Genomic DNA, 13,010 nt, shown 5'->3' with positions numbered 1-13,010 from the left:
GGGACTTACGGGAATCATGTATGCATATTGAAATTGTTTTCTGAGTAAAAAAGCACTGAAAGGAAGAGGCTGGGTTAATGAGAAACATAATTCCATTTCCAAGGGAGAACCCTGGCTTTCTGCCAAATCTCTGCTTTCTGGCAGGAAATGGGACCCACTTCATCAGATCCTTTGACAAGCATTTTTCTCTGTGTTTGAATTTTGGGACACATCAATACTCAGTGAAAAAATAGTTCTTTTAAATAATCATTACTTTTGGTAAGAAAGATTTAGTATTAGAGTTTCCATTGTAAATAAAATAAGAATCGTCAAATTTCAACATCGTTTGTTAAGGGAACACTGATATTATCACAAGGCGAGGAAGCTTGATTTAAATCAGAATTTGACTATCCCTAACCACTGAGAAGCCATTCCTTTTGTTGTTAATATTTGACATTGAAGTATATTTTCATGGGTTTTTTTGTTTGTTTGCTTTTGAGATGGAGTCTTGCTCTGTTGCCCAGGCTGGAGTGCAGTGGCATAATCTCCAGCCCACTGCAACCTCCGCCTCCCAGGTTCAAGTGATTCTCCTGCCTCAGCTTCCTGAGTATCTGGGACTGCAGGCGCGTACCATTACACCTGGCTAATTTTGTATTTTTAGTAGAGATGGGGTTTCAGCATGTTGGCCAGGCTGGTCTCGAACTCCTGACCTCAGGTAATCCACCCACCTTGGCCTCCCAAAGTGCTGGGATTATAGGCGTGAGCCACCGCTTCCATCCTGAAGTATATTTTCTAACTTCTACTTTTGAATATCATGCAGGCTGACAATTATTTTGGCCAGGTCTTTTGAAGTGACAAAGTACAAAATGCAAAAACATCCTTACATTTTTGTATTAATAAAGAGATCAAAGGAATACACATTTGAAAATAAAAATTAACATTACATTTTATAACGTTTTGATTTTTCTTTTTTAAAATGAAAAGTGGTAAATATGAGTTAAGTTTTAAATGCATTACAGTAATTTAATAAGCCAAAATTTTTCAAAGTATGTGCATTCTGAAGTTCTGCAAGATGCTGTGAGACTAAAGAGAAATCCATTTGGAAATGCCATATACCATATCCCTCTCTTGGAGTTGACTAACACATGTTGGCATATTAAAGTGCATGAGGATTTCTGCAGTAAAGAGATGTCATTGACTTTCTTGAACTCTATAGTTCCCAAACTTGACCACAGGACTTTTTTTTTTGGAACTAGTGTTTTACAGCACACACTTAAAGCAACAGTGAACCAAATAATTAATAACATACAGAATTCTAAACCATATATCTTTTTCACTTATTGTTTCTGATAAAGTTAATTGGAGTTTCTGGGGAACAGATGGGTACTACAAGGTTTATTCTAAAACTACATATAGAGTGATAAAGAACAGCTATTAGACCCTGATCTGAGTCAACTGTCTTAAGAGGCCTAAAGAAACGTTTGATATTTTGCCTGAACCAGATCCCTCTCCCTAGAAAACTTTAAAAAATTAAGTAAAGAGATAAAGCCATCTACCACATAAGCTGGAGTCTTAATTTTAATTCCTGTTAGCAGTTTGACATGATGACATTAAGCTATTCTAACCCCCTTCTGAAAGCAGTTGCCACCACTCTGGTCTTTCTGAAAGCAATCCCATCTGTTAGTTTCCTTCCAGTAGTTTGATTTCTGACAGGCCAGTTGAAGGAAAAGCAAACATGCTACTTAGTAAGCACAATATCATCATTAGAGATCCACTTCTCTCTTATTTGCGTCTCTTCTTTAATTTTCACGTGATTATTTCAATTTAGGAAATCTGATATAAAACAATTCAACTTACGATTCAGATAAACCGCCTGGCGATTGTTTGCATCACTTAGGATTATTCTTGCTTTAGAAATAGACCTCCTCTCTGTAGAGCAGTCTCCTTAGTGCCTATGAAGGATGAGTTAATCTTTCAAAATTGCATCTCTGTATAATTTGTTAGGCACAGATTTACTGCAGAATGTAAGGCACACCAATATTTTTCTTCATTTTAATTCTCTTCCCTCATACTAAAAATTTAAGCTGTAAAGATTTTATTACCAATGAATTTTTATGTATTATGGTTTATATCTACCAAGGTACAATTATATCTACCAATATTCATTTACAGTTTCATTTTCATGTGCTAGCTGCTTCTCATGAGTAAATGTCTCCTTTTAGACTTTGCAAGTTTCCAGAAGGCAGGGTCATACACCCACCCACCCTTTTCATCACTCCCCAGAGCTTAACCCAGTGCTGCTTGGTACAACCATTTTCTCAGTCAGCTCTGTTGATTGCTGATGATATTGAATCAAAATGCACATTGCCCTCTGTGGACTGAAGAAAGTCAGATCATGGTTCCATCTCCATAGATTTCCACGGAGAATATACTCCAACCATGGCCAGTTTTTCAAGCTATCAACATGATGTCAGCTGGCTTCACACAAATTCTTAAAATTTAACAATCCGTTCTCCAAAACCAGTATGAGTTGGCTCCAGCACCCTACCATAGGAGCTGTCTTTAGGAATGAGTTTGCAAAAATTTTTTCCCATTCTGTAGGTTGCCTGTTCACTCATAGTTCAACCATTGTGGAAGACAGTGTGGCAATTCCTCAAGGGTCTAGAACCAGAAATACCATTGTTCCAGCAATCCCATTACTGGGTATATACCCAAAGGATTATAAATCATTCTAATATAAAGACACATGCACATATATGTTTACTGTGGCACTGTTCACAATAGCAAAGACTTGGAACCAACCCAAATATCCATCAGTGATAGACTGGATAAAGAAAATGAGGCACATATATACCATGGAATACTATGCAACCATAAAAAAGGATGAGTTCATGTCCTTTGCAGGGACATGGATGAAGCTGGAAACCATCATTCTCAGCAAACTAACACAAGAACAGAAAACCAAACACTGCATGTTCTCACTCATAAGTGGGAGTTGAACAATGAGGACACACGGACACAGGGAGGGGAACATCACATATCGGGGCCTGTCAGCAGGGGTGAAAGACTAGGGCAGGAATAGCATTAGAAGAAATACCTAATGTAGATGATGGGTAGATGGGTGCAACAAACCACCATGGCACGTGTATACCTATGTAACAGACCTGCATATGTATCCCAGAACTTAAAGTATAGTAATAATAATAAAAAAAGGAATAAAAAACCCAGCAACAACAACAACAACAAAAAAGAATGAGTTTGGCCAGGCGCAGTGACTCATGCCTCTAATCCCAACACTTTTGGAGGCTGAGGTGGGCGGATCACCTGAGGTTAGGAGTTTGAAACCAGCCTGGCCAACATGGTGAAAACCTGTCCTTACAAAAAATGCAAAAATTAGTCAGGCATGGTGGCGGGTGCCTGTAATCCCAGCTACTCGGAAGGCTGATGCAGGAGAATTGTTTGACCACAGGAGGCGGAGTTTGCAGTGAGCCGAGATCATGCCTTTGCACTCCAGTCTGGGCGACAGAGCAAGAGTCTCAAAAAAAAAAAGAACGAGTTAGAAAACTTTCCATGGAACAAAACAAAGGGAATGCTTGCTAAACCTGATCCTGGGATCATTAAAAATGTCCTTGGTAAAATTATGCCAGCAAACTAGTTATTGATAGGGGAGTAAGTAGAAGCAAATGTAACCATTATGAAGTAATACTTCTACTTCTAGAAAGGAAGGAAACACACGTGCCTCCACCACCGCCACCCTACCACACTAAACTCACAGGAGAGAGCATTGCCTTACATGACGTGTAGAGAAATTAAGTAAGAGTGAGGGTAGGCTGCATGCAGTGGCTCACACCTATAATCCCAGCATTTTGGGAGGCCGACATGAGAGGGTTGCTTGAGCCCAGGAGTTTGAGACCAGTCTGGATAATATAGTGAGACCCCCATCTTTACCAAAAACAAAAGTACGAAAATTAGCAGAGCGTGGTTGCCTGAGCTGTAGTCCCAGCTACTTGGGAGGCTGAGACAGGAGGATCACTTGAGCCCAGGAGCTCCAAGCTGCAGTCAGCTGTGATCACACCACTGCTCTCCAGCCTGGGTAACAAAGGGGATAAATACATAAGAATAAGGAGAAACGTAACAGGCTATGGCCTTCAACTATTTCAATGCTTCCAATTTTACTTTAGGGAGTCATTCCTCCTTATGGTAATTGTTAATTTATTATACAGGTTGAAGGGGACCAGCTGCCTCCAGGACACACAGTCAGTCAATATGAGACCTGTAAGATCAGGACCATAAAAGCTGGCACCTTGGAGAAGCTTGTGGAGAACCTGCTGACAGCTTTTGGGGACAATGACTTTACCTATATCAGCATCTTTCTGTCAACGTACAGAGGCTTTGCCTCCACTAAAGAAGTGCTGGAACTGCTGCTGGACAGGTAAGAATGTAAAGGAGCTTGTGAGGTGAAAGAAATATAGACTGTTTATGGAGTGGAGCACGAGGTTCTGAATCACCTGCACTTGGTATGCAGAGAGAGATATGTGAGGAAAGATTAACGGGAAGGGATGACCTTTGGCACAAATGGCAAGAAGATCATTCAGGAGCCACTTTTGGTCTGTTGCTGGGGAAAAATGTCTCCTAAAAGATTTATGAAAGAGTTGAGAGTAAATACTGTAAATCTAGATTCAGTTACTTTATGGATTTCATTCACTATTTGCCACCCTAAATTTCTCCATATTTTTATAATTTTATATTATTCAGTAAATAATCAGTTGACCAAGAATTTTGCTGGGATGTTGTGGGGATGAAATGTGCTAATATGTGTGCAGTGAGGAGCGCATTCTTACACCCACAGGAAGCAGCTTAGGAACGGTGGCGATGATGATGCAATGCTGGTGATAACTATCAACAGTCAGCATGTATTGGCTGTTTTGTAGATATGCACATAAATATCATCCTTGATCCGTATTGTTAAGCTACATATTACATGTAGCAGAGCAGTATACATTGAAATTTACACACTGTTAATCTTTAGATTTGCCTCATTATTTCTGTTTTATTTAGAATTAAACTTGGTCTTTCAGAAAATATCATTAAATCAACTTGATAGTGGGAGGAAGAAAACTGTCAGCCAAACAATTATTTTAGAATCAGGAGAATCCTCATCTAAATCCTTATATTCTGAGGCTTCCTGCATAAGGAAGGAAATGAGATATGGCTTTTTGTTGGGCTTGTTGAGTATTGATGTTTGTTAACTAAATTTTTTTGTTTTGAAAGTAATTTGTGCTCATGCTAAAAGTTCTTACACTGTGGAAGAGTATGCAAAATATTAAAAGTTTATTCATATTGCTACCTTTTCCCCAAATAATATTTATTAGATTTAAAAATATTAGTAGTAAGAAGAAAATTAAATAGACCATCTACTAGGCAAGTAACACATATTAACATTTTAAAAATAGAAGTAATCCATGTATATGGTGTAAAGTTCCTTCTGGACCACATAGGTCCAGATAATTGTAAAAATTAAAAGTAAAAGATTTTTTTCCTCAAGCTCCAATCCCATTCCTCCCAGGAAATCACTGTAAACCATTCCTTTTGTATTTTTCCCACACTTTTGGGTGTATAGGAAGTATGTATATATATATACACGCATTTATGTACTGTATGTCATATATATGATATGTTTATATATTTATCATATGACATAATATACTTATCTGTGATACAGATAGAATCACAGTACACAGTCTGTTCTGCAATTTTCATTTTTTAAAATTAATTTCTTTTCTATTTTTACAAACAGGGTCTTGTTCTGTTGTCCATGCTGGAGTGCAGTGGCATAATCATAGCTCACTGCATCCTCCAACTCTGGGGCTCAAGAGGTCAGCCTCAGCCTCCTGAGTTGCTAGGATGACAGATACATGCCACCGTGCCTGGCCAATTTTCGATTTTTACTTATCTGTGTATCTTGGAGATTTTTTACTCATTAAGTGAATTAGTATACATAAAAGGCTTAGAACAGTGGCTGGCATATTGAAAGCTCAAAAAATGTAATTCTTATTTCAAAATCAGCACCTATAGATGAATCTATCAAACTCTTTTCAATAGCTTTATAATATTTATTGAATGGGTTATTATGTGGATAGACATTTAAGTTCTCTCCAGTTTTTAATTTTTGTTTTTTTGAAACGGAGTCTTGCTCTGTCTCCAGGCTGGAGTGCAGTGGCATAATGTCGGCTCACTGCAACCTCTGCCTCTCGGGTTCAAGCGATTCTCCTGCCTCAGTCTCCCAAGTAGCTGGGATTACAGGCATGTTCCACCACGCCCAGCTAATTTTTGTATTTTCAGTAGAGATGAGGTTTCACCATGTTGACCAGGATGATCTTGATCTCTTGACCTTGTGATCTGCCTGCCTCAGCCTCCCAAAGTGCTGGGATTAGACGCGTGAGCCACCGCACCCAGCAAATTTGTTTTTTAAACTTTGTAAACAGTACTGCAAGGAGCGTTTTTGAATACATATCTTCTGAATAGTTGCTTGAGAATTCTATAGGATAATTTCATACAAGAGTCACTAATGGGTCAAAATATATCAGCATTTAAAGATTTGAAAGATAACTGCCAGATTGCACCAATGACATTCCTGTCCGCAGAAAACGGGAGTACCTATTTCCTCATTTTCCCCACACACTTGCCAACTGTGGATATTTTCTCTGTACCTTTGAAACTATCTTTACCATGACCTGACCACTGACAAATGACAGTGGTTGTTTTTGAATTTATGCTTCTTACATTTATGAGTGAGGTTTAGTGTCTTTTAAAATTCTTATTGGCTGTTTGTATTTTCTCTGAACTCTGTCTTTTCATATCCTTTTGCCTGTTTTTCTTTTGGACTCTTTTCATCTAATTATTGATCATCTAATTATAACTCTGCATATTAAGGAAATTAGTTTGTTGCTTATCATATGTTAGAAATATTTTTCCTAATTTTTTCATTCGTTTTAAAAGTTATTTATTAAAATTTTTTATAAAGACATTAACATTTTTGTGTAGTCATATCTATTTGTCTAAAGAAATACCTTTAATAATAAAGTTATATTCCAGTGTAAGTAAGGTTATTGACAATAGTGGGTTTTCCCTCAACGTAGTTTTCTCATAGATGCGTATAGAGTAAGATTATTTGGATCAATGGTTATTAATATGTCAATCTTCAAGAACACTCACAAAATGTCTGTTCTTTGTCATACATTGATCTGGTTATGATACTTTGAGCTGCAGCACAGATAGGAAGTTCTGTAGTTTTTTGCATAGCAGTGCTTGACAAAATAAGCCTGGAATATAAACTTGGATTGGTGAGGTATTTCTTTTATAGTTTGTTTGCTTATGTAGTAAATCATACCTGTACATAGAAATTGAAAAATTGTATGAATTTTATCTTTTTGGTATTTCATGTTTATAAAAAAAATGCAGTATGCTGTTGGCAGGCAGTATGAATAGACTGTTCAAAACATTAAAAAACTCCTACAAGTTTACTTTGGAATTGGTAACCTCTTCTATTTATGGGGTGACTATTGATAATAGGCCACAGATGTCCACAGTCAATAAAGGAGTGCACGTAAATTCCAGCTGTTCATCCTAAATAGAGGACATATACACACAGGAACTGGAGTGTTTAGTCTATGACTCATGTACATCCAGCTCTTGATATTTTAAAAATCTTTTCTTTGTTCTATTATAGAGGATAGATATTTTTGCTTTTTAAAACACTAACTGGATGACTGACTAACATTGAACATGAATCTAACTGCATTGAATTCAAGCTGTCATGTAAGGTATAACTGAATGGAGAGTTAGGATTTATTTTGTACCATTTGGATGGGCCAAGGCTTGACCTTGAATTTAATCTCATAAACAGATCCTTTGCTTGCTTCTGAAATGAATAGAATTGACAAGTACTCAATGCCTACACAATACCCAGCTTCTGCAAGACACCATGCGGATGGAATTCAGAAATATGAGACTTGGTTCATGCCTTGAGATAGTTTAGTGGTGGATTTACTATGAAGCCACTGGTACTTAACCTCAAGGGACACTCACTTGGAGTGCCCTCTGCATAATTTTATATTCATGATTTTGTATTATTTTTCTTTGAGAGGATCCCTCAGATTACATATGGCTTCAAATTACATATCCATAAGACCTGGATCCACCCCTCAGTACTTAATATTTTGCTGCACAAGATAAAATATTAAGGTTTGCATTTCTGAAACAAGTAGATAACTGCTTGAGATGGTATTAGATGAAGTTCTAACATGTTCTGCAGATGAAACAGGATATAGAAGTTCAGATAAATAAATCTCATTTATTTAGATTATTCTGCAGAAATTTGGATTTGTTCAAATAAGTACAAACCTCAACATGAATTTCTTCCTTGCTTCATTTCCTACTCACACTTAGATCTTGGACCAGGCTTCAGTCTTAATTAAATTTAACCAAAATGCGCGTTCTGTGAAACAGTGGGTTCTTAAATTGGTTGTTGAGACTTTTAATTTCTATGATAAAGAGGAAGCAATTACGTTGTATAAACTTGCCTATTCTGAAGATGAGCATTTGAAATATTATTTTGTCAGTAGATTGTGGTAGACTTGTTTATGGGTCTCTGACATAATTTTAAAAATAATTTCTTTTGTTTTTTTATAGTAGTTTGCTTATCTGTTGTGAAATTAACACTGAGAAGCTATTACAGCATGTGCTAATCATACAATAATCAGTTGAGAATGGATTGAAGACAGATACTGCAGTATTTATTTCCCACCAGAGAAGCTTATTTGATGTCAAGCTTTGATTTCCCGTAAGACTTCTAATAATGTGGCTTTTCTCATATGAAACTGTTTGCTTTCTGGGATTTCTTTTTTATCTTTTGACAGTTTTTTATTCTACTATAATATGAGCCTTTTGTGATTGGCCAATAGACAGTGGTTTGAGTTCACGTATAGCTAATTCCATGTGTTTGCTTTACCCCTTACTTGGGGTGACCATTTCCCAAGGACCACTGTTTCCTGTGCTTCTCAACATGGCTCGGAGTTCACTGTAGACCACATTGGCCTACTTTTAACCCAAGAAGAAGTTGTTGAATTGGGGGCCAGCAGTTTGTGTTGGGGCTTTGAGATTTTCTTTTATCTAACTTCAAACATACACTCACTCAGTTAAAAATCTGGCCGGGCGTGGTGGCTCACATCTGTAATCCCAGCACTTTGGGAGGTCAAGGCAGGTGTATTGCCTGAGATCAGGGGTTCGAGACCAGCCTGGCCAACATGGTGAAACCCCATCTCTACTAAAAATATAAAAATTAGCTGGTATGGTGGCAGTCATCTGTAGTCCTATCCACTCGGGAGGCTGAGGCAGGAGAATCGCTTGAACCTGGGAGGCGGAAGTTGCAGTGAGCTGAAATTGCACCAGCCTGGGCAACGCAGTAGGACTTGGTCTGAGGAAAAAAAAAAAATCATCTGTTCTCTCCACCATACCATTTAAACATAAGGGTGTTAGATACTACTGAATATGCCCAACCTCAAATGTAGGTAGAAACCTACTTTAGCTAGTGACCTTCAGTGAGAACCATGAAATGTTTGCACAAATATCTAGAGTTTTCTTCAGATGCTGTCACAATAACTCCCTTTTGGGCCATTTCTTGAACATTCTCTCTTTCTGTGATATGTACTCTGTTACCAGAATTAAGCAGAATGTGCTGAGTGCAGTGGCTCATGCCTGTAATCCCAACACTTTGGGAGGCTGAGGCGGTCAGTTCACTTGAGGCCAGGAGTTCGAGATCATCCTGGCCAACAAGGCGAAACCCCGTCTCTACTAAAAATACAAAAGTTAGCTGGGCATGGTGGCGCATGCCTGTAGCCCTAGGGAGGCTGAGGCGGGAGGGTAACTTGAGCCTCGGAGGCGGAGGTTGCAGTGAGCTGAGATTGTGCCACTGCACTCCAGCCTGGGTAACAAAGCGAGACCCTGTCTAAAAGAAAAAAAAAAGAAGTAAGCAGAATGCCAACAAGAACCAGAGTAGGGGTTAACTAGGTCTCCAGAAACCTTTGCCAAGCTGATGGCACTCGGGTCACACTGTGGAAAGCACTGAATGATAGTCTGAATTACTCCCTTAATTTCAAATGAATTCTCCCGGTGGAGGACATTCGGGGTTTTTAAAGGTTGGAGTCATTTGTAAACACTATGCTTTAAGATTAGCTGACTTAAATTTGCTTGCTTATGTTGCAAAGAAGAGAATAATTCAGTAGGTCTTTGAACTTATTTCTTCTTCCCATGTTTGCTTGCCATGTGTTTTCACAGGCTTTATCTCATTTAGTTCACTTATTTTTACCCCTGTGTTTACAGATTAGAAAATTGTGGCTCAGAAACATTCAATCAGTAAGTAGCAGAGCTAGAATTAAAATCTACCCCTTTCTGACTTGAAAGTTCTTTCCAAGTGTACAATATTACCTTTCTTGATTTGTTAATATCACCTTTAAAGGAACCCTTTTTTGGGAATCCTTCTTAGCCATCCTTTTCACTACTACCTCAAGTGATTTTCCCTGGAAACTGTATTTCCCAAGGGCTCCTCCCTTCACACAATTGTGAGCAGTTCACTTGAGCATCAGTGCTGTTTTTCATTTGTCTACTCAAGCAATATTTGTCGGCTCTTTAATGTGTACTACGTACTGTACAAGGTGCTGTGTGTATAATGGTGGACAAACCTGCCTTCTTCATGCTGAATGTCTAGTGGGAAAGAATAACATTAAACAAATCAGTGTGCAAATACATTTATATAATTAAAATTGATAGACCACTGGGAGATAAAAGGTTCTATAACGCAGAGTTATAGAGGATATTTTGGAGGGCTGTACCCAAATAAAACTGAATGTTGGCCAGGATCTTAGGTGATCACTTAGATCATGGGCCATAAAGGTCATTGCTGTGTCTGTGTTTGGAATGTTTCTGTGTACTGAATGGGCTCTGGCCAAATCCCTGACCTCGATCAGCTTTTCCTGAAGGGTCAGGGATAGCAAATGAGAGAGGCATGGGTGAATTAAGTATAGTACCACCGTGGGAATAGAAACCTGAAATCCATTCTTTATGTCACCTGGAGTAACATTTTCATATGTAAAACATGACATGCCAATAACCAGCAGAACGGAGCTGCCTTTGTTAGTGCAACCAGTTCTTCCACAGTGTAGAGAGGAGTTGATCAGATATAAAGCTTGAAAAATTTCATTTATTTCCAAAGATTTTGTCATAGATGTCAAACAGACTTTTTCTTTTCAGAATTTTAGGATACATTATGGGAAAAGCAATTTTTCCTGTCTTTTTTTTTTTAGCCATGAGATTCAGGTTTAAGGCATATAGTATAATGGTGAAGAACATAGGCTTAGGAGTCAGAAATTTGAATTTTATTCCAGTTTTGCACTCCTTACTTGCTTTGTGGTATTGGGCAGTTGATTTATCTTACCAGCTTCAGTTTTTCTCATCTATAAAATAACAAAAATAGCACCTAATTTATAGAGTTATTATAAAGTTAAAAGATGATAATGTAGGTAAAATTCTTAGTATAGTGGCTGAAAAATATTAAGTGCTTAAGAGATTACTATTACCTTGTTTTCTTTATTCATGGCATTTATTACTCTTTGAAATTATCTTATTTATCTTGCTTATTTCTTGACTGTCTGTCCTACTCAGAGACCATGGTAGTAGTCTTATTCATTGCTCTGACTTCAAAATCGTGCCTGCAATAGGTGCTTGGGAACTATTTGTCTAACAAATAAATAATGGTTATCATTATTCATGCCTGTTCCAAGCAGGTGCTTTGAAAGGTCCAGCAGTGAACATTGCCCAGTCTTTGCCCATGTGTAGTGGGAGAGACAAGTAAGTCTATAGACTCGTGTCATCACTGTCAAGGCCATGAGGCTGAATATGCATTTTTAATGAAAACGTTTTCCCCCCGGGAGCTGGTAGTTGTAAACCTTCTATAAAAAGCCCATTATACAAATCCATTCAGTTCTCAAATGCTTTCGTAGCATGAGAAGCTGGTGTTTTTGAGATGCGTACAATATGTTCCAATTTACTTTTTGTTAAACTTCACTTAAAATAATTGAATTTTTTATTTAGTGCTGGAATTACACTAGGCACTTGCCAAATATTCCTAGATTCATGCTGGCATGCAGTGCTCATGTTCCTGTACTTCCTTTTCTTTCAGTAAGAGGCAAGGTTTCTAATATCTTTCCTCTCCTCTTCCAGGTCCAAGGAAAGGAAGTTGTCAGCAGAGAGAACACTGGGAAACATACTGGAAACTGAACCCACACAAAGGGTCTCTGAGCATTTTCATGTGACTTATGGTCCCAGTGTCGCCTCTAGGGTCACCAGCATCTAGAGGTGACACTGGGACCATAGGTCACTTCTAGGTGCTGGTCTCTTATAGCATGAACACTTACATTAAATCTTGTTACTATGAAACTCATAATTTGATTTTTTTCTAAACTTTTTATTCTGAGTTAGTTACTAATGTTTAACTTCTATCACTTACATAGGAAATGTTTCAAAATAATTCCATACCTTTCTTTTTATTAATTTTAGTAACCTCCTACAGGGCCAAATGGAAACTAGCAGAGACGGTCACTCGTTAAGTCTTTTGTGCCTCCCCGCAACCCACCCATGCATGGAACAGTTGAGATTTAGTGGTTGGTGGCTGCAGGATGCACATCCCATTTATTTAGTAGAAAAGCTTTCAGGAAATCTTAACATTGCTTTGCTTCCTTTCCAGCTTAACATACAATCATATTGAATATCCTGACTAGGGTGAGAATTCCTTAGTAAGTGAAGGCTGCTATTTAAGATTTTTGCTAGAACAGATGAGTTTAAATAGATTTTCTCTAGGTCTGGGTGTTAATGACTTCCTAGGCAAAAAAGCCCCAAAAAACTTGGATGGGTTACATACACATACACATACTCACACACATATATAACAGAACATATATATAAAACCTTAACATATA

The 13,010-nt window shown here is 37.9% G+C and overlaps 1 protein-coding gene across 5 annotated transcripts in view; it reads left to right on the top strand.

Moving 5' to 3' along the window:
- The window catches only part of RGL1 (ral guanine nucleotide dissociation stimulator like 1), a 289,935-nt gene that overhangs the window by 204,378 nt on the left and 72,547 nt on the right, over positions 1-13,010 (top strand). For all 5 annotated transcript variants that reach the window (XM_025368454.1, XM_025368437.1, XM_025368463.1 and 2 more), the window contains one exon: positions 4,203-4,411. In XM_025368454.1, coding sequence (XP_025224239.1) covers positions 4,203-4,411 — 209 coding nt within the window. The remainder of the gene's footprint in view (positions 1-4,202; positions 4,412-13,010) is intronic.

The sequence above is a fragment of the Theropithecus gelada genome, chromosome 1 (assembly GCF_003255815.1).
Source record: "Theropithecus gelada isolate Dixy chromosome 1, Tgel_1.0, whole genome shotgun sequence".
In the NCBI taxonomy this organism is placed as follows: domain Eukaryota; kingdom Metazoa; phylum Chordata; class Mammalia; order Primates; family Cercopithecidae; genus Theropithecus; species Theropithecus gelada.
Note: the sequence above shows the minus strand (reverse complement) of the source record. Positions and strands in the feature narration are given on the sequence as shown.